Source organism: Erinaceus europaeus, chromosome 7, assembly GCF_950295315.1.
Source record: "Erinaceus europaeus chromosome 7, mEriEur2.1, whole genome shotgun sequence".
Lineage (NCBI taxonomy): Eukaryota > Metazoa > Chordata > Mammalia > Eulipotyphla > Erinaceidae > Erinaceus > Erinaceus europaeus.
In genome coordinates, this window is record NC_080168.1 from 11,690,859 (window position 1) to 11,712,081 (window position 21,223).

General features: G+C 44.4%; 1 protein-coding gene across 2 annotated transcripts in view; it reads right to left on the reverse strand.

The window, feature by feature from the left end:
• Window positions 1-20,384, reverse strand: part of SLC16A14 (solute carrier family 16 member 14) — a 32,371-nt gene extending 11,987 nt beyond the window's left edge. The window contains exons 1-3 of one of the 2 annotated variants that reach the window (XM_007519377.3): window positions 20,287-20,384; window positions 11,485-11,756; window positions 5,537-5,680 (exon numbers count right to left, since the gene is read on the reverse strand). In XM_007519377.3, the coding sequence (XP_007519439.2) occupies window positions 5,537-5,680; window positions 11,485-11,743 (403 nt within the window). In that variant the 5' untranslated portion in view covers window positions 11,744-11,756; window positions 20,287-20,384. The remainder of the gene's footprint in view (window positions 1-5,536; window positions 5,681-11,484; window positions 11,757-20,286) is intronic. The other variant, XM_060193752.1, reaches the window with a different exon arrangement.
• Between the last annotated feature and the right edge of the window lie 839 nt (window positions 20,385-21,223).

Genomic DNA, 21,223 nt, shown 5'->3' on the forward strand with positions numbered 1-21,223 from the left:
CCTGAACTACGGCATACGTTGGGTGGAGAAAATAGAACTTTGAGGTCAAAACGGAGAAATTACAAATACTTGCTAAATGAGTATATGACCTTAACCAGAATCCTAGTTTGATAAGAAAAATAATTTCTGAGAACTGTAGAATCTCTACAGATTTCTATTCTGAATATGAGTCTGGGGGATCTCACCCCTTTATATAAATTGCTTGTTCCTGTGCTGGAATATTATCACCCTCACATACACTTAGTGTTCAGCTCTCCTTTTCCTATTCAAATCTCACCTTCTCAACCAGGACCACCTTTCTTTAAAGTTGAGCCTTCTTTTGCCCACTGCCCACATTCTCAGCCCCTCTTAGCTTCCCCCCCCCCGTAGAAAGTACCTAGACTTGTTTATGCATTACATGTATTGCATGCAGTCTGACATCTCCCCATTTGCTAGACTATAAGCCCTGTGAGAGTTTTGTTCACTGACCTACCTCTCCAAGTACCTAGCACATAACAAAGAAATGGAATGAATGAAAGGAAGCTCTCTGGGAAGATGAAATGGCTGTCTTTTGAAATCAGGACTACCCTTTTCATAGAAGATAAAAGTTTATATTTCCAAGGTTAAGACCCAAAACTCAGCAGCAAAGTAAATGAACAGATGACTGTTTTGGAAAAAAAAAAAGTTAGAGAACCAGGAAAATCTTTGAAATTCCTTATCATGGCACTTATTGTTGATAATATTATTGTTGCCCTCATGTGGGTGTTGGAAGGGGTAGTAACAAGAGAACCCAGCAGTCTTGGGCTTAAATCCTGGCTCTGCTTAGGTGAGCACTCGTTGGGATCAAGCCAATTAAACACATAGTGGCTCTCTCAGTGGTGAGACAAAGACTACACCTGATCAATTACAAGTGTAATAACCTGAGTCATAGCATACTGTCAATTAGTGTTACCTTCTTACCTCTTATAACTCATTACTGACTAATGGGACAGTTTACATGAGATGCAAAGCACACCTTTATAAAATAAAATGGGGGCCAGGGAGCTAGCTCAGGGTTAGAGTATCAATTTGCATGCCCAAGGTCTCAGAGGTTGCAGGTTTAATCCCTGGCACCAGATTATGCCTGAGATGAGCAGTTTTCTAGTCTTTAATCTCCTCTCAGATTCTCTTTCTCATAATAAATAAATCTTTAAAAAAAATTAAAAGCAGAATGTCCTGTGGCCAGGGAAGTGTCTTAGTTGGTAGAGCTTGTGAGTGTGAGACCCTAGACCCTAGGTTAGATCCACAGCACAACACATTTATTTCACTGATGAAATACATTTTTTTGAGGAAAAATAAAAGCAGAATAGCATTAATGAACCCCCCCCCGGGGGTGTACCCACCACCCATCTTCAACAACCAACAACTCCCAGCTATGCTTATTACTCCTATTCCCTCTTCCATATAATTTTAATCTAGGCTTTTTTCTTTTAATTTACTATCCCTGGTTCAGATTTTTTTTGTTATTATTCTTTTCATTTCAGAGATGGAGCTAGAGGGAGGAGAGATATCACAGAACAGTATCACTCCATCACCCACAGAACTTTCTCCAGTAGTACTACCATGTGGTGTCACAGCTTCCTACTTGGTAAGGCATGCACTGCACTATATGAGGTAATCTATTTCACAACTCCTTTTCATATTATTTCAAAGCAAACCCTGAACAAGTCATTGCATGTGGGGTTATTCAGCACAGGTCTCCAGTAGAAACAATATTATCAATCTGTCGTCTCACTGAAACAAAGAGATCAGTTCCTTGGTATCAAGAAATATCCAAAGAGGTGTTCCAATCTCTATGTGTCTCAGAAAAAAGTGTATTAAAAAACTCAAACTTGTTTATTTACATCTGGGTCTGAATAAATTTCATACATTGCTGAAATGTAATATAAGTCCCTCTCATTTTCTCTCTTTTAATTTTCCCTTGCAATTTATTTGTTGAGAAAACTGGGTCATTTGTCCTGTGACATTTGTCAGAGTTTGGACTTTGCTGGTGGCACAAATTAAGTTTAATTTGAAAAGAATCTGATTTGTCATTGTCAAATGCCACTATTCTAAAGTGAATGTGGTCATGGATATCAATAGGGGCAGAATGAAATGACTGGAAGAAGCAGAGCAGAGCACCACCTGCATAAGAAAGCATCCATCTAACAGAAGGATGAATATGGGATGATCTCACTCTCAGGCAGAAGTTAAAAAAACAAGATCAGAAGAGAAAACACAAGTAGAACCTAAACTGAAATTGGCGTATTGCACCAAAACAAAAGACTCTGGGGTGGGTGGGTGGGTGGGGAGAATACAGGTTCAAAAAGGATGACAGAGGGCCTAGTGGGGGTTGTATTGCTATATGGAAAACTGGGAAATGTTATGCATGTACAAACTATTGTATTTACTGTCAAATGGAAAACATTAATTCCCTGTCAGGAAATTGTGAAGAGCCTCACAAAGCACCCTGCATTTTTCTGCCTCCAGGAGCCTGGCATTCTTTTAAAGCAGGGGCCTACCAGCTCCCCCTGCTCCACCCTGCATTCCTGATACTATGGCCTATCTACATAATCATTGTTTTGCCTGAAAGATCCCCACCCATTCCATTCCTTTGATCTATCTTCTTTCTACCCTCAAGACCCTCCCTGCCTGCAGGGTATTATTAATCCCACTAGTTGCTAAGGAAGTTCCTACCTTTCCAGCTCTCTTTTGCCTGTCTCTGCCTCTTTCCTAGCCATTTCCATTTCCGACTTGCCTTTGCTCTCTGATCAATAAAGAACTGCATTGCCTGGCCACCACGAGCTTGGTTCATGAGTCATCTCCCTCATGTTGCTGAGTGAGTAGCAACCCAGGCTCTGGTCATGTTCTCTCCAACCCAGAGAGCATGCACCCGGGAAGAGGCACCCCCACGCTAGCCCAGCAATTCCCCAATAAAGAATTTAAAAAGAGAGAGAAAGAGAGAGAGAGAGAGAGAGAGAGCCCGCATCTAACCTAGAGCACATATTCCATGCTCTCACAGGCAAAGAATGCAAGCTGCGGCCAATGTCACCCCAGGGATGGCAGTGATAATAATGATGAAAATGGTTCCTCCTTGTTTCCTTGTTTTACCAAAGCATCATTCAGCTCTGGCTATTGGTGATGCTGGGGATCAAACCTGGGACCTCGTGTGTGCAAGTCTTGTGCACTCTTACTAAACTACCTCCCCAGGAGGACCTCTTTTTCAATATGACTTTGCTGTTCACAGTCAGCGTAGTTGTGACACCAGCTGATAGGACTGACCTTGGGCATTTGTGGACTCAAGCCCAGCAGTCAGGCAATGTCCTTCTAATGTGTGGAGCCTGGAACTTTTGTTTTTTATTTTCCCTTTTGTTGCCCTTGTTGTTTAACATTGTTGTGGTTACTGATGTCATTGTTGTTGGATAGGACAGAGAGAACCAAGGGCACAAAGACACAGGCTGGAAGTGGCTCACTGAAATATGACTGTGCAAGGAACACATGACTCTTTGCTCCTTCCTTCCTTCCTTCCTTCCTTCCTTCCTTCCTTCCTTCCTTCTTCTCCCTTCCTCTCACTCTCTTATTTATTTGTTTGTTATTTTTGCCAGAGACCTGTTGAACTCTGGCTGCTAGTTGTTCAGGGAATTGAATCTGGGACTCAGTGCCTCAAGCATGAGAATCATTATACTACCTCTCCTGCCCAAGAAATGACTTCTAATCCAAGTGAATCCTGTTACCTGTTGATAAAGGAAATTACTTCAGGGAATAGATTTTGCAGAGCGGATACACAAACTGAGCCGCCTGACAGACAATTTCCACCTGTCGATGGGGCAGCACCTCTCTGGCTGTGATCTGATTCTGTTTTGAGAGTCCCTGTATATGTGTGGGTTCTGCTGCTGCTCCAATAATCTGAACAGGGATGAAGGAGACATGTTTATTCTGTGATTCATGCTACCCCCCTGCTGCTATGAAATGAATGTTATTAATTTCCTTAATATTCAGTCTAAGCCCCTGAGTCCACATTATCACCTTCTGCTTCCTGTTTCTCACATGAGCAAGGACTTGGAACCAGGCAGGGGAAATTTAATTCCATTCCATTAGGGAGGCCAAGTGCAGTTGTTAGGTTGCTCGCTCCACGCACAAGGCATGTTTAATAGTTTGCATTAAAAAGAATGCCCTGGAGTATAAGGTGAGGCTGGGGTGGGATCGAGATGACAAAAGGACAAAATTTTTTAGAGGTTCTCTTTACTCTAGAAATAAACTCATTGTCCAAATGCCCAATAAGAATAACTGAAATCAAGTTTGTGGCTCAGGAGGTAGCATAGGGGGTAGAGCACAAGACTTGTGAAAGTTAGGTTCTGAATTCAATCCCTAGTGCCATATGTCTCCAGAGTGATGACCTGGTTATCTCTCTCTCTTTCATAAACAAATCAATAAATACATTATTGTTTTTAAAAAGGTATTTATGATGGGAAGGCTCTGACATATGGCAGTGTTGGGGCTGAATGTAGGGCTTTGGGCAAGCAAGCCTGGTGCATTATAACTGCATTATCTTCTTGACCCTAGATAAATCAATCTTTAAAAACAAAAAACAAACAAACAAATAAAGGCTAGTTGGGGGGAAGAGGCCTGGAGATAACCCACCCAATAAAGAGTGTATCTCACCATGATCAAGGCCCTTGGTTTGAGCCCTGGCACCATACTGGTGTACTAGGACCAGCTCTACAGATGGTGGAACTATGTCTCTAGTCTCTGTATCTCCCTTCTCTCTCTCTCTTTCAAAGTACTGCTCAACTCTAGTTTATAGTGGTGATTGAACCTGGAACTTTGGAGCCTCAGCCATGAGTCTCTTTGCATAACCATGATGCTATCTATCCCCCATCCTTCTCTCTAAAATAACAGAGTGAAAAAAAATCAGCCTGCGAGACTACCTAGCAGTGGTATCATGTATGCACAAGGCCCTGGATTCATTCCATATGGCAAATACAAAAGAAAGAAAAACATCATGCTTGGCTGGTAGAACACATAGACTGTATCATGTTCAAGGACCTAGGTTCAAGACCCCACACCCTTCCCCCCACCCACAGCAAGGAAAGCTTCATGAGCAGTGGGGCAGAGCTGCAGGTTTCTCTCTCTCTCTCTACAAGACAATGAAAGAAAGAAGGAAGGAAGGAAGGAAGCAAGGAAGGAAGGAAGGAAGGAAGGAAGAAGGGAAAGGGAAGGGAAGGAGGAAGGGGAAGGGAAGGGGAGGGGAGGGAAGGGAAAGGGGAGGGAAGGAGAGGGAAAAGAAGGAAAGGAAAGGAAAGGAAAGGAAAGGAAAGGAAAGGAAAGGAAAGGAAAGGAAAGGAAGGGAAAGGAAGGGAAAGGAGAGGAGACAAGAGGAAAGGAAAGGAAAAGAGAGGGGAGGGGTGGGGAGGGAAAGAAAGGGAGGGGGAAGGGAAATGAAAGGAAGGGAAAAGAAGGGAAAGGAAAGGAAAAGGAAAAGGAAAAGGATAAGGAAAAATAAAGGGAAAAGGAAAGGAAAGGAACGCAGCATGCTCACCGGCGGCCACTCCGAAGGTGACGAAGAGGTAGTGCAGGCTGGCGGCGTAGGCGCTCAGCACCCAGCCCAGCGCGTTCACCAGCCCGCCGATGATCGCAGTGCGCCGGCAGCCGCAGGTGTTAATGAACAAGCCGATGAATGGTCCTGTTACACAGCAGGGAAAGACACTGAGCAGTGGCATTTCACAGACAGGCATTCTTAGCAAACCCTCCTATGAAGACGCAGAAGGAAGCTTCTAGAGGTGTTAAACAAGCTGCTTCCTAGGCAAGAAAACGAAACAAAAAAATGACTTGGAGCATGCAAAGATGTGTAGTAATTTCAGAGCAGGCAATTTGCAGAGCAGGCAATTTTATTCCCTTTTGTTGCTCTTGTTTTATTGTTGTAGTTATTACTGTTGTTACTGATGTTGTTGTTGGATAGGACAGAGAGAAATGGAGAGAGGAGGGGAGGACAGAGAGGGGGAGAGAAAGACAGACACCTGCAGACCTGCTTCACTGCTTGTGAATCGACTCCCCTGCAGGTGGGGAGCCGGGGGCTCGAACCAGGATCCTTATTGCCAGTCCTTGTGCTTTGTTCCACCTGTGCTTAACCCGCTGTGCTACTGCCCTACTCCCAGGGCAGTCAACTTTTAAATGGACAAATAAACTTCTCTTGTTTCCCATGGCAGTACTTAGCTAGTGTTTTAGGGCCCTGTGGACATGTATTATTTATCCAGAACAAAGTTTGCAAAGCATTCATGAAGTTTCCTTCTCTCTCTCTTCTTTTTTAAAGATCTATTTATTTATTTCATGAGACAGAAGGGAGGGAGGGAGAGAGGGAAAGAGAGAGAGAGAGAGAGAGAGAGAGAGGGAGAGGGAGAGAGAGAGAAGGAGGGAGAGAGAGAGAGAAAGAGAGGCCAGAGCTCTACCGTGGCACATGCAAACCCAGGGATTCACCAGGACCCCATACATATAAGACTCTAGCTTCTACCTGCTGAGTCACCTCTCCAGCGAAGCTCTTGTTGAACTCTAGGCAACTTCTTCTTTTAGCCCAGACTGAGACAGTTTCCCTTTTACAGTTCTAACTATATTCCATGTGTGCATTTGGGTGCATAGTTTTCTCATGACTTTGTTGTTTAATAATTTTTAGACAGCCTAATCCTAAAAAGCATGAAGCTAAAGACCTAGTCATTTTTTGGATTACAGAAAACAAAACAAATAAGCAAACAAACAAAAGACACTTCAGTGGATAAACCTCTTACAATAGACTTAATGTAAAACCTCTTATAATAGACTTAATGTAAAACCTCTTACAATAGACTTAATGTAAAACCTCTTATAATAGACTTAATGTAAAACCTCTTATAATAGACTTAATGTAAAACCTCTTACAACAGACTTAATGTAAAACCTCTTACAATAGACTTAATGTAAAACCTCTTACAATAGACTTAATGTAAAAAACATTATTTAAATGTACACAATGCATATCATATGCAGCACATAAGAATAAATAACATACAAGCTAAGCACAATCATGGAAACACCTGAGAGGATTATGAAGACATCTGAAATTTAGGACCAAGATGTTGCAGGTAGGCCTTTGAACTCTTCATTTTTTACTCTTCTAAACCCCTGGCCACTTCTCAGATAAACCTTAGATGAGTGGATAAAAAGAAACAGCCTGGGATAGTGTTGGCCTTGTTGTTTATCATTGTTGTTATTGTTGTTGCTATTACTGTCATTGTTATTGGATAGGACAGAGAGAAATCAAAAGAGGATGAGAAGTTGGAGTCAAGTTCCCACCATATTGAAGGAAGCTTAGGTGCTGTGGTATCTATCTAATCTATCTATCTAGAAAGAAGAAAGTATCAACTTAAAAATTAGCACTTAGTGAATTTTGAGTCCCAACTGCGGGTGCCTTGGCAGGCAAATGATTTTTGAGACTGAGCATGTTCAGGGTGGTCAATGGCTATAGACACTAAATGATTTCTAGGCTACATAGGGTCCACAGGATGGACATTCTCCAGTTATATGGGGTCTACTGGAGACAGGTGGGATAGAGTGAGTGCAGATATTCATATCTGGAGAAAGGTCACTGATGAGCCAGAAAGGACTTCAACCTTACTGATAAAAGCACTAAGCTTCTAAACTATCTGGCGTTCATTTCTCAATGTCGGCTTTGTGAGTGGAATTGCTCAGGATTGGCAGGTGGGCCAAGTCAGACCTGGATGTGGTGTGAAACCACCACAGCTACAAGCTAATGGAAGAAGGAAGTCAGACCCAGGCTTTCATTTTCTCATCATTGTCTTGCTGTCAGCTGGCATCTCCCCAATGGAACGGCCACTCAGCAGAATCAAAAGAACTCTCCACACAGACCAGGGTGGGTCAGGCGGTGTTGGGACTATGTGTAAGCCTGATAGAGCTTAGGGAGAACCACCCCCGTACTTGGATGGAGGTCTGAGAAGATAACCTCTTGGTAAGTCTCTCTCAACCGAGGTGAGCAAAAGGGGGGAAACTCAGACTTAGTTCTTTCCTTCTCGACTCTCAGGCCCACAGAAACCCCAATACTTCTCTCCATTAACTGCAGGCCACATGGCCGCAGATTCACTTATTCAAAGTCACCTTCTGATCACAGAAGAACACACCTTATCACACACTTCATCACACACCTCAGACCCCAGACAAGAGAAATTCCAAACTATATGGCTTTTTGATATCCATCTTCTCTCTGTCTCACCCTTCTGGTTTAACCCCTATGCTTCTCTCAAATACCTTGGGATAATTAAGTTGCTTGCATCATGGAGAATAACTGTCTTGTATCTCAATAAGTCCTGTCATACCAGCTCCCTACCTTAGGGGCATGCCAACCATTAAGAAACCTGTAATTTCTGACATATTTCAGTAATAATTCCCTTCATTTGTTTTTCTATTTAACTCATGTCCACCTTGCTGAGTTCTGAGCACGCTGGAGAGCTCCGCGGTGTCTTTTACTTCGTGTCACCCCTGTCGTGAGCGAGAAAGAACCGGTCCGTTACCTTTCCCCTGGAGATCACCCCGCCAGAGACCCGACAAGGCGGAATGAAACAGATACCACCCTTTCACAAAGATTCCCATTATCTAACAGAAGGATTCTCTGTTTTGAAATAAGATTATACATATTGTCATAATTTTTAAAAATCTGGTGCCAGGGGTTCACACTTGGCCAATACCACCAGCAGTCATTTTTTTTCTTTCCTTCCATTTTTTATTTTAGAGAGAGTGATGAGAAGGGGGAGAGGAGAGGAGAGAAAGAGAAAGAGAGAGACAGAGACTACAGAATGGCTCTACCATTTGTGGAGCTTACCCTGTGCTTCCCTGGGCATTTCTATGTGGTAGTGGGGCCCAAAACTACTACTTTGTGCACTCTACTGGGTGAACTATTTCCCAGTCCTCAGACTGCCAAATTTTCCTCTCCAGAAGGAGTCTAGATCGCCCCACTGCTGATTGTCCCACTTTGTAGGGAGCATGCCTTGAAAGGCATATTCTTGTCTGTGCCTGTCTGCATCTCATCAGTTGGAAGAAACTCAAGTGAGCAGGGACAGAACCTGAGGTGAGCCTTGACATGCAATCCCAGGTAGAAGCAGGGAGTTCTCTGGGCTCTGGGAGTGATCCCTCACTGTGAGAGGGTTAAGAGCCTCTCCACCAATGCCTCTCTGTCCTGCTGAACATTAGTCATTGAAGAACTTAGAAAAACATTCTTGATGACAACGTCTCAATGGACGTTGATTTACTGGCCAGGAAGAGTCCGGGGTAAGAAAAGCTACCAGGTGGTTCTGATTGGTCAGAGACTGGCAATCGTGGTTCTAAATGACCTTTTGCGTTTACAGATTCTTGTAACAAGGCGATTTCCTCTAAGAATTATTTCCAGGTCTACCTCTCAGTTAATTAAAGATGAAAGTCAGATTTTGCCATCACTTTGAGTGAGGTGTTCTTATTTTGAGGATCCTCTTCAAAACCATGCCCCCACAATTTTAGGACTGTTTTCTGTTGCCAATTTTCAATAGAGCTTGCAAAACACAAAATGATATCAAGGAAAACATATAGGATGGTCTAAGAGGTGTTGGCATATTTCATATCCTAGCCTTTTGCTAAATTTCTTCCTTTTGCAGACATACACTACATAGAAAAAGTTTGCACAGGCTCTGTTCTGTTCTTAAATTTTTAAAAGGAAAATGCTATGTGCACATGGTTTGAGCCTGGCCCCCACCTCATTGAAGGAAGCTTTGGAGCTATGGTTTCTCTCTCTCTCTCTCCTTTTACTTCACATTCTCTCTCTCTCTTTCTCTTTCTTTTCCCCCTCCCTCTCTGTGTCCATATAAAAGAAGAATGTGTCCATTGTCAACTAAGTGAGATGGTGAGATCACATGAAACTGGAAACTTGCACATAGCCCTCACTATCTGCCTGAATCTTTTCATAAGACCCAGAGCTCTGGTTTCAGCAAGAGCAACACCTGGTAGAAGGAGTCATTTCACTGATGGTACAGATGAGAGTGATGCATCAATATTCCCCTCAGGCACATGGGGGCGGCCTTATTCAATTGAAAAACTAGGTTAGTACCAATTCCCTTTAGTAAGTATGCATACTCTATACACATTTTGAGAAGTAACCCTCTGCCCTTATTTTCTGTCATCAGTACAGTAGTTAATGTCTCTTGTATCATCTAAAATAGCATGAACTGAATGCCAGTCAAGATCAGCAAATGTCTGAATTGGATTTAACCAAATAGTAACAATTAGTTAATATGGAAATCATGAAAAGACACAGACTCTCATCACACACACACACACACACACACACACACACACACACACACACACACACACTCATGAAATCAGAAAGAGATCTGTGACCACTTAATCTTGGTACAAAATATGTTTCAAAATTTTAAGTAAAAATAAATAAAAAAACTAAAAAAGTTTTAAATAAAAAATACAAGGTGTAAAAGTGAAGCAAGTGGACATTAGGATACAGCTGTAATTCTAGTTAAGAACATTAAGTAAAATTAAATGAAATAATATACGAGGAAGTATCTGGCATATAGTGGATACTTATTAAACATAGGTTGATGGTTCTGGGCAAGAATTGCTTCCACAGGCATTTATGTGGTTAGGTTTGAGTACAACAAGTAAAAATATATCATTACTCCTTCCTGTTTGCTACATCAGTAATTTATTTTAATGAGTGAAGAGTGGCTGGGTGACAGCTCAGTGGTAAAAAGTAGGACTTACATGTGTAGGTCTCAAGTTTGAGTCTGGTACTGCATATAGCAAGTGGTCCTCTAGTTCCTTTCTCAGAAAAAAATAAGTAAGTAAATAAACAAGAGACCAGGAGGTGACTCAGTGGTACACTCTGGGCTTAGTAGTATGAGATCCTGAGTTTAATCCCCAGCAGTACATGTGCCAGAATACTATATGGTACTAGCTTCTCTCTCTCTCTATCTCTCTCCACCTCTCCCTCTCTTTCATGAACTAAATAAAAATGCTAAAAAGAGAAAATAACGCAGGGATTAGAGCAAAAGAATTTTAAAAGTAATATCCCAAAGGTTTCCAATGTCCAAATAGTCATATTACAGAGAAGGACGAATACTACATGGTTCCACTCCTATCAGGCATGTGAAGCAATCAGATTCAGAGAGACAAAATGCAAGGATGGGACTGTGTGTGTGGGATGGAGTGGGAATGGGAAGTTACTATTTCGTGGGTTCTAGTGTCAGTTGGAAAGGTGAGAAAGTGCTAGAGATGAATGTACCCACTGGCACTGAACCATGGACCTACCCATGACTAAAATGGGTAACTTTCTGTCATGTATGTTTTACCACATGTGAAAGAACCATCAGCTAACATCCAGTGTTTAGAGAGCATCAAACAGTACTTCCTGTCAGGACAGCCATGTTACCACAACGGAGTCGTGTAGCAGGGTCCACATACCCACAATCAAGGTGATGCCCATGCTCAGGGAGCTGACCCAGGCTGTCAGGCCTCGGCTCTGATGGAACTCCTCCAGCCACTCCACATTGAGGACGCCCAGGGCCATCTGGGAGCCCATGATGAGGATGTGCACGAAGAAAGATGACAGGACCACCATCCAAGCCCAACCGCCATCAACGTTTGGGTGTGGCTTAACTGTCTTCTTGTCTTTGGGGCCGTCTTCGAAATCATACCCAATGTCTTCATGACTTGTGTACATTTTCCAAGACTTCCTGAAAGACAGAGGACACATAATTTCAATGAACATCAAAAAAGAAAAAAAAAAAAACTCACCTCCTTTGTTCTATCTCCCCGTTCTAACCAAAGCGGCATCACTGGATCTTCAGATGAATCTTCATGAAGACTCAGGTTTGAGGACACTCTTCACTTAAAAAAAAAAAAATTCAGTCTAGGGCATGGGAGATAGCATAACTGTTCAGGAAGTCTATTAATAATCAAGATGACTGAACTGAGGTAGGTGGAGGAAGAAAGGAGCCTTTTATTTATGAGCAGGCCAGGAGCTCAGATGGTTCTGATAAGTCTGACACTGAACAAAGGGATGGTACCAGCTTATACAGGCTGTGCAGGCTTGAGAGCAAAGAGCATCATTACAGAAGCAGAGGCTGCAAGGTTAAGGGGTGGGACTTGGACCCATTGCTCAGGGTTGGGTTGCCTTAGTTACTGTTATCTATCCTGCACAGCTGTGTCTGGGAAAACAGCCTCAGCATAAGATATACCACTGGGGGTGTGGGGGGGCACCTTTTAGGAAGGCAGAAGCAAGCCAGGGTTACAGAAGCTGCTTTCTCAGTAAAAGTTCAGTCTGATCTTCATCATCTCTCCTCGTTCTCACTGGCTCACCCAGTGAAGGGCAGCCTGCACTAACAACCTGCACCATCTCAGACTGTCTACACATTCTTTTTTTTTTTTTTTGATTATTTTTTATTTTATTTTAAAAATTTTTAAAATTATTTTTATTTATTTATTCTTTTTGTTGCCCTTGTTTTTTTTATTGTTGTAGTTATTATTGATGTCATTGTTGTTGGATAGGACAGAGAGAAATGGAGAGAGGAGGGGAAGACAGAGAGGGGGAGAGAAAGACAGACACCTGCAGACCTGCTTCACCGCCTGTGAAGTGACTCCCCTGCAGGTGGGGAGCCGGGGGCTCGAACCGGGATCCTTATGCCGGTCCTTGTGCTTAGCGCCACCTGCGCTTAACCCGCAGCACTACCGCCCAACTCCCTATCTACACATTCTTAACCCTTTATTATATTTTTCAGTTTTTCTGTCCTGTATTGAAGCTTACTTACAAATGCATCACAATCATATTATAAAGCATATCCAGGGGCTAAAATCTGGAAATTTCCTATCATAGTGATTATGCAAAAAGAGTTTCATGCCTGAGATTTCAAGGTCCCAGGTTGAATCCCTGTTTATTTAAAATAAACCAGAGTTTATTTTAAATATATATATATATATTTACAAACTGTTATATTTATTTATTGGATAAAGGCAAAGAGAAATAGAGAGAGAAAGGGGAGATAGAGAGGGAGAGAAAGAGAGACACTATTTCACCACTTATGGTTTCCCCTCTGCTGGGGGAACTTCTGCTGTGTCCTTGTGCACTGCAAGATGTCTGCTTTACCAGGTGTGCTACCCCCTGGCCCCTGTTTTAATTTTTTTTTTTTTGTCACTAGGGTTATCGCTGGAACTTAGCACCAGCACTATGAATCCATTGCTCCTGGCAGCTGCTTATTTATTTTATTTGATGCGGAAGAGAGAATTTGAGAGGAAAGGGGGAGATGGAAAGTGAGGGAGATAGCACCTGTGGGGAAAGCTTCACTAGTGGTGAAGTAGAGCTGCAGGTGTCTCTCTCCCTAGCTCCCTCTCCCCTCTCAATTTATCTGTTTCTTTTTTTTTTTAATATTTATTTTATTTATTTATTCCCTTTTGTTGCCCTTGTTGTTTTATTGTTGTAGTTATTATTGTTGTTGTCGTTGGATAGGACAGAGAGAAATGGAGAGAGGAGGGGAAGACAGAGAGGAGGAGAGAAAGACAGACACCTGCAGACCTGCTTCACTGCCTGTGAAGCGACTCCCCTGCAGGTGGGGAGCCAGGGTTCGAACCGGGATCCTTATGCCGGTCCTTGTGCTTTGTGCCACCTGCGCTTAACCCACTGCGCTACAGCCCGACTCCCAATTTATCTGTTTCTATCCAATAATAAATAAATAAAAATTAAAAAAAAAGAAAGTGAGGGAGAAAGAGAGACACGTGCAGACCTACTTCACTGCTTGTGAAGCATCCTCCCTGCAGGTGGGGAGCAGGGGCGTGAACACAGGTCCTTATGCATTGTAACGGCCACCACCGGCTGGCCCCCCACCCCCACATTTTAATTTTTTAAGTGGAACATGTTCTTAATCATTTAAAATATCAACTTATTTATTTTATTTGATAAGACAGAGAGAAATTAAGAGTGAAGGACAGGGAGAAAGAGAGAATAAGAGACAACTTTACCACTGCTTCACTGCTGCAGGTGGGGACTGTGAGCTTGAAACGTATCCATGTGCTTGTAATGTGTGCACTCAACTGGGGGCACTACCACCTGGCCCTCATTTGATTAGAGGGCTAATGGTTTACAGTACAATGGTTGTTGACACCTGGGGACAATTTCTCATCTCCTCATGCTATTTACTTCTTTTGAACCAAAGCACTGTTCAACTCTTGATTATGGTGGGTGGGGAGTTTGAACATGGGCCCTTGGGGTCTCAGGCATGGAAGTGTTTTTGCATAACCATCATGCTGTGTTGTTGACCCAACATACTTCACTTTTGTCCAGGATCAGGTGCTGACATAAAACCAGTTTCATCTCTATAGTCATCCTCAATCCTCAGTATAATCATTCTCATCTTTATTAAAAAAAAAAATGAAAAGAGACTCAGGAAGTCAAGTGGCAGCCTTAGGCGGCCCTCCAGTGTTACTTGGCCTTGGTGAAATTCCTGGGAGAGTCTCTGGGTTTCAGGTTTATGGACCTAAGGGTTTAGTTTGTTTAGCCAGGGTAGATTAACCTCAGAGTACTGACTCACTCAAAGCCAGCTAGGAGACTGATGAAGGGGAGGCACTTTCATGTAATTACAGAAGGAGATATGGATTTCTAAGGAAAGTGACAGTGAAGTCTGATAGATGTTTGGCTGCGATGGAAGGATGAAGGGAAGCAGACTGGGTTGCATGCTTAGTGTCCACGGCCTCTTTCTGCACAACACTGAGCTAAGGCTTGTTTCTGCCATTCTGTGTGGCACTGGGGAGTGCGCCCAGGGCCCCACACATGTGCTATGCCATTGCTGAGCAGTGTCCCTGGCGCATATTTTTTAATTCTCTTTTTAAAAAATGTGGTGATGATGATGATGATTCCGGAGCACTGCTCAGTCTGGCTTATGGTGAATTGAACCAGGGACTTATCTTGAATTGAACCAGGGACTTACACTGAATTGAACCAGGAACTTTGGAGCCTTTGTGTCTTTTTTTTTTTCTTTTTTTACATTTGTCTCCTAAACAACTTCCCATCCCTTTTTCAGTTGCTCCATCTTAGACCTACGTCACTGCTCTCTGCCGAGACCCCTCTCCATTTCTGCTTCCCTCTACCTTGCCATCATCCACCGTTGGGAGTGATTTTATCATGTATCTCTGGAAACAAGTGCAAACACCAACTTGCTCCATGCTCTGGACACTGCCAGGTTCACATCTGGAGTTACCTGCCACCCCTGTTGGGTGCCTCCTGTGCCCACACCCTTGTCCTAGGCTCTCCAGCTGTGGAAGCACCTGCAGCTCCCTGAACTTGAACCCAGTTCTTACACTTTCATACAAGACCTTTTCTTTTCTCTTTTGGCAAAAGACTCCTCTCCTAATCTCCTGGTTCACTTCTGCTTACCCTTCAAAATTTAACTACATTACCATATAAAGCCTTGGGATAGTGAGAAGAAAAAAAATATATATATATATATATTGATAAGGGATAGTGAGAAGAAAATTTTAGAGGCTGGGTGGTGGCACACCTCATTAAGCACATATGTTACAGAGCACAAGGACCAGGGTTCAAGCCCCTGGTCCTCACCTGCAGGGGGGGAAGCTTCATGAGTGGTGAAGCAGGGCTGCAGGTGTCTCTCTCTCCCTCTCTATCACCCCTTTCCCTCTTGATTTCTGGCTATCTCTATCCAATAAATAAATAAATAAAGACAATTAAAAACTTTTTTAAAAAGGAAAATTTAAAAAAATCCTAAGGACATCTTTAACACCCAACAGTAGAAGGTGTGTGAAATGAATCAACCATGGCATAGCTATGCAAATCCCTGTCAAAAGTACAACTGTACAAAACTCTCCTGAAGATATGACTTATGTATAGGAGTCACACGCAGTAACCCCTTTGCTGGTGTCGTTGTCAAAGTAATGTAGGTGGGGTGGCTCAGGAGGTGGCAGAGTACATGGGATCTTGGGTGCTCAAGCATGAGATCCCAAGTTTGATCCCTGGCATTGCATGTGCCAGAGTGATGCTCTAGTTCTCTTTGTCTTTCTCTTACTCTCTTGCTTGTTAGTAAGTAAATAAATATTAAAATGTATGTGGGGTCTGGTGATAGCTCAGCTATAGGGCAGATTCCTTGCATGCATGAGATCTTGGTCCAATCCCTAATACCACAGAAACACAAACACCAAAATAGAACATCAGAACAAAAGATAGAGTGGTACTTGGGTGGTACACACAATAAAAAAAAAGTGGGGGAGGGGAACCATGTGGGCATGGGCTGGAAAGATTCAGTTAAAAAATGTTGATGGAGATTATTTTTTGGTTGTTGATCTCTCAAATATTTTCCCCTTCTTTTTATTTCTCTTACAAGTTAACTAATTCTTAGGGGCTGGGAAGTGGCTTACTCAGTTAAGCACACATTACAAGTAAACTAATTCTAAATAAGCACACACTTGCTTTATTCTAAGAAAGCAAAGATCTTGCTCTATTGTTTAACATGCTGAAAGATTTTATTAATTAATGTAGAATTACTTTAAAGTTAGAGCTCATTGCCCTACCACACTAAGGAAAGATAGAAACAGGCTGGGTATATGGACTGACCTGCCAACGTCCATGTCCAGCTGTGTGTGTCTGAGTCCACAACACTCCTCTCTAGCAGAGGAGTCAGTCTTGCTGGGGAAAGAAAGCAATGGGGTGACCCTTCTCCCTCAGCTGTCAGCCAGGGAAGAATTGCACTGTCTGGTGGTCTCAGGGATGAACTTGGAAAGGATTTGTGCTTTCAGAAGCGTTGGCTGGCCAAAAGATGTGACTGGTCTACAGGTCTACAACCTGGGGACACTGCACAGCTCTGTGTCATAAAATGTGATAACACAATTCAGTCTCTACAGTGAAGAAAGACTTTGCAGCAACAGTAATGCCAAAGTTAAAGTTTTAACCTACAAATTGGACTCAAAGTACTTTTCTAAGCCACATTAGGGAAATTATGACCATATTGAATTATTTATTTTATAGGCTAAGAGATACATACAATACATTCCATTTTGCAATACATTCCATTTATTTGTTCATAAATAAATAACACTGAGTAGCATTTAATGGAGAAGTGTTATTCAAGAGGCATAACTGTGTGTGCAGCCCAGAGGATCAGATGGGGAGCACTGCCGTCGGTGGGGCTGGGTAATTCCAGCAGATCCTTAGAAGGTTCCTGAAGCTCTACCAGGCAGCAGAGGCCTCTTGATCTCCCATCTAAATCTCAATGGAAGTAATTCCTGTTAGCATAATCAAGGCTAACTGATTGACCAGCCAGGTTAATTAGCTAGTATTTCTGAGGACTGTGGGTCTAATGTAGATCTCCTTAGGTTGCTAGTTTGAATCCAGTGGAAAGGATGAGAGTTTGGGAAACTGCAGACTACTAAAGACAAACCCACTCATATAATTTGGGGCCAGGAAATAGCTCACGTGGTAGGGCCTCAGGTTTAAACCTTAGCACCACAGTGGGAGTACCATGGCAGGGGGGACTGCTGTGCTCTCTTGTGTGCCCTCTTTGACTGGTTCTATCTGAAATTTAAAAAGGGTGAAAAAAAATGAGCTGGGAGCAATGGAATTGCATATATATGCACAAAGTCCTGGCACTACACACAAAATAATAATAAATAATAAACTGGATGAAAGACAAATGTCTCTCTGCAATCCAGTTTGCCATTAGCATTTATATAAAATACAAAATCATCAGCTGAATATTATAATCTACTTTGTATCTGGAGAGAGGAGAGTAAGGGGAGGGGGGTTTTGGAATATTCTCCCCAGGCTCCAGGTCTTCAGACAGGTATGTCCTTCAAGCTTCTCCACCTTCTCCGTATTCTGACACAGGTTAAAGTGACAACCCAGTGCCAATGGGGGCAAATGGAGTTGGTGAGTGTGAGGCCTCAGCTAAGGACCAGTGTGTAACTGACGAACCCACACAGGCAATCAGTATGCAAACTCATTGTAGGCTGCTCAGTGTATAACTGATGAAGACATTCTGGGCAAATCAGCATGCAATTGGCAACTGCATTCTCGGTGTATCTGAAGGTTCAACATTTAGCATTAGTGTCTGGGTTAGAGAAGGCAAAGTAAACAAAGGAGACTGTTACTGGGGCCAGCAGTCACCCTCCCAGTGTCCCCAAAGTGAGTTCATGGAGGGGGGGGGACTTCAACAGGGGGGTAGGGACAGGGAAGAGAAATAGCACCTGGAGGCCTGCAGAGGAAAGTCACCTACACATCAGGGGCTAATGGGCTGAATGGAAACTGACTTTGAGGTTGCTGAGTGGAGATGAAAATCAAATTAACACTTCCCTCTCTCTCTTAGTGGAGTCTCTTTTATTATCACACTGCTCTTTTAATTTGGCTGTTGAGGTCATGCCTGCATATGGTGAGTTATAAATGAGAAAAGGGCGGGGAGGGGGAAGCTCACTTGGATAATAGTGCTACTTTGTCATGTGTATGACCCAAGTTCAAGCCCAGCCCCGGCTGCATTGAAGGAAGTGTCATTGCTGTGGTCTCTCTTAGGCTCTCTCTCTGCCTCTGTTTTTATTCAAAACTAAACAAAAACAAACAAACAAATAAATGGTCACTCCCCTTCCCTCCCAGGTGGGTGGAACATGTCAGCAGTTGTTTCTCTATCAGAGACCCCTTTCATTTGACCTGCTAGAAGCTTCTGCACACTGCACCATGTGTGCACAGGAAATAGCAAGTGATTACAGGGCAAACTTGAGACCACCAGGCTGGAGAAGCTGGAGCTGAAGGTAGCCCAGTAGGAGAAAAGGGGGAGCTCACTCTGAGTTAAGGGGGATGACACATAACTTCTCCATGATGGTCTTCTCTAGGTTTTTTTTTGTTTGTTTGCTTGTTTTTTTTTTTTTTTGTCATTGTTGCTGTTGCTAAAGGATGTGTGTGTGTGTGTGTGTGTGTGTGTGTTTGTGTCGGGGAGAGGACACCGGAGAATCACTCTTGGTACATAGGGTGCCAGGGATGGAACTCAGGACCTTATGCTCACAAGTGCACTTGGTATTAACGTACCATTTCTCAGATGGGGAAACAGATTATTTGTGACATGAAGGCAGCAAAGCTTTGGAAGGTCAAACTAGCAAGTGGCGCCTCTCAAACTTGAACTCAGGACTGGATTCCAAAACCACTTGGACTCTTTCCCCCATCTTCTCTAACCCCCCAACCCCCCTCCATCACAAAGAAGCCAGGCAAGGCGAAAGGGACTCTAATCCTCTATAATAAATAGCCCTCCACGTATCCTTGCTAATGAGACCTCAGTAACTTTTCCGGGAAGAAAGCGGTCTAATTGACAAGCAGAGCTGAACCCCAAAGACACCCCCCCATAGCCTCCAGGATCCCCAGTCCCATTCTCGCTCCTCTCCCTGGAGGAGCCTGGATCAGAATCGCGGGGTGGGGAGCGGGGGCAGTATCTGCAGGCGCGGGTCTCCACGTTTCCCGGGGCACCCAGTTCTCCCCACCTCCAGACCTGCTGTCCCCACCCCTCCCCCAACAGTCATCCTGGGGTCCTGGGAACCCACCCCCTCGGCGGGGAAGCGGGGCGCCACCTGCGTGGGGCGGTACTCAGCACCCTCAATTGTCCCCCAGCCTCAGTCCCCCGCGCCCCTTCTCCCTCCATCGCCCCTTAGTCCCAGTCCCAACCCGAGCGGCGAAATGGGGAGTCGGCCTGGAGGGGGGGGCTCTCGGGCGCGCGGTGCTCCGCCCGGGACCCGGGTGGGGTGGGGTGGGGTGGGGTGGGAGTCACCCCGACGTGGCCACCCTGCATCCCGGGAGCCCCGCGGCGGCCTTGGTGACTCCAGCTCCTGGGCGCAACCCTCTTCGACCATGTCCACAGCCTGGCCCTCACCGCCCCTTCCCTTCCCTTCCCTTCCTTTCCCATCCCGGGGAGCAGGGGATGCAATTCCCAGGCACGGGGTGCAACTCCAGGCTCCCCGCGCCCACCAGCGCCGTGGCCTCAGCCACTCTGCGCCCGACCGGCCGCCCGCGGGGTTCCTCCCCTCTTGGGCCCCCGCCCGGACCCCCGGCCCCAACCCCCGCCGGCCGTGACTCCGACCCCCGCCCGGACCCTCGCCCCGGAGCCTCTGCGGCAGACCCGCCGCGGTGCAGCCTCTCATCCCCGGGCCCTGCTCCGTGCGCTCCAGCCAAGCTCGGGGCCTCGGTCCAGGCGGGCCCCCAACTCCTGGGGGTGGGGGTCTCCCCAACCTAACCTGAGCTTCCTTGTAATCCGTGCAATTGCCAGTCTCCGTGCTCCTCCATCCCCATACCGGCTAATTCTGGTTTAGCAGGAAAAAAAAAAAGATTGCAGTCACTCACGTGCACACTCTGGTGGCCGGTGGAAGTTTAGAGTCTGTGCACATTTTGCAGCGCGGGAGGGGGACCCGCAGCCCTGACCCAGGAGGAGGAGGAGGCCAGAGGGGATTTTTGCCTCAACAAATCTGGGCCACAAAACGTGGCTTTTTGTGCATGGGAGATCTGGGCAAGGCCTGCAGGGTTTCTCACCCAAGAGGACTGAGACTCCGTCTATTTACTTATTTATTTATTTATAGTGGCTTAGTATTGATTTATAAAAGTATAAGTTAATAGGAGTATAATTCCATATGGTTTCTACCACCAGAATTCTGTGTCCCATTCTGACAATAGTTATCCCAAGGTCACCCATACGGGCTGGCTCTAAAACTATCTACCTATACCTCTGTATATGTATGTATATATACCTCTGTATATATGTACACACACACATTCCAGGTTTTCCAACTTTATTAATAGTCTTTGTCTCAGCTTGGGCTTTCCCTCCCACTGCTCTTTCTCCAGCACCTTCTCTCTTCCACTCGGATGGGTTTCATCTCTTGTGCACCTGCCTAAGGACGGAGGGATAGTTTCAGTCACAACACCCAGGAGGTGGAGCAAAGGATGGACAGTTGGACCCCAGGTTCTATCCCTGGAAGTGCCTGTGACAGAGTGATACTCTAGTTCTCTCTCTTCCCTTCTCTCTTTCTCATCAATCAATAAATCTTTAACGATGAGAAGAGGGGGAGGAAGAGAAAGGGAACTAGAATATCACTCTGGCAAATGAGATGCCAAGGGCCGAACTTGGGACTTCATGCGTAAGAGTCCAAGCTTTATCCACTGCACCACATCCCAGGT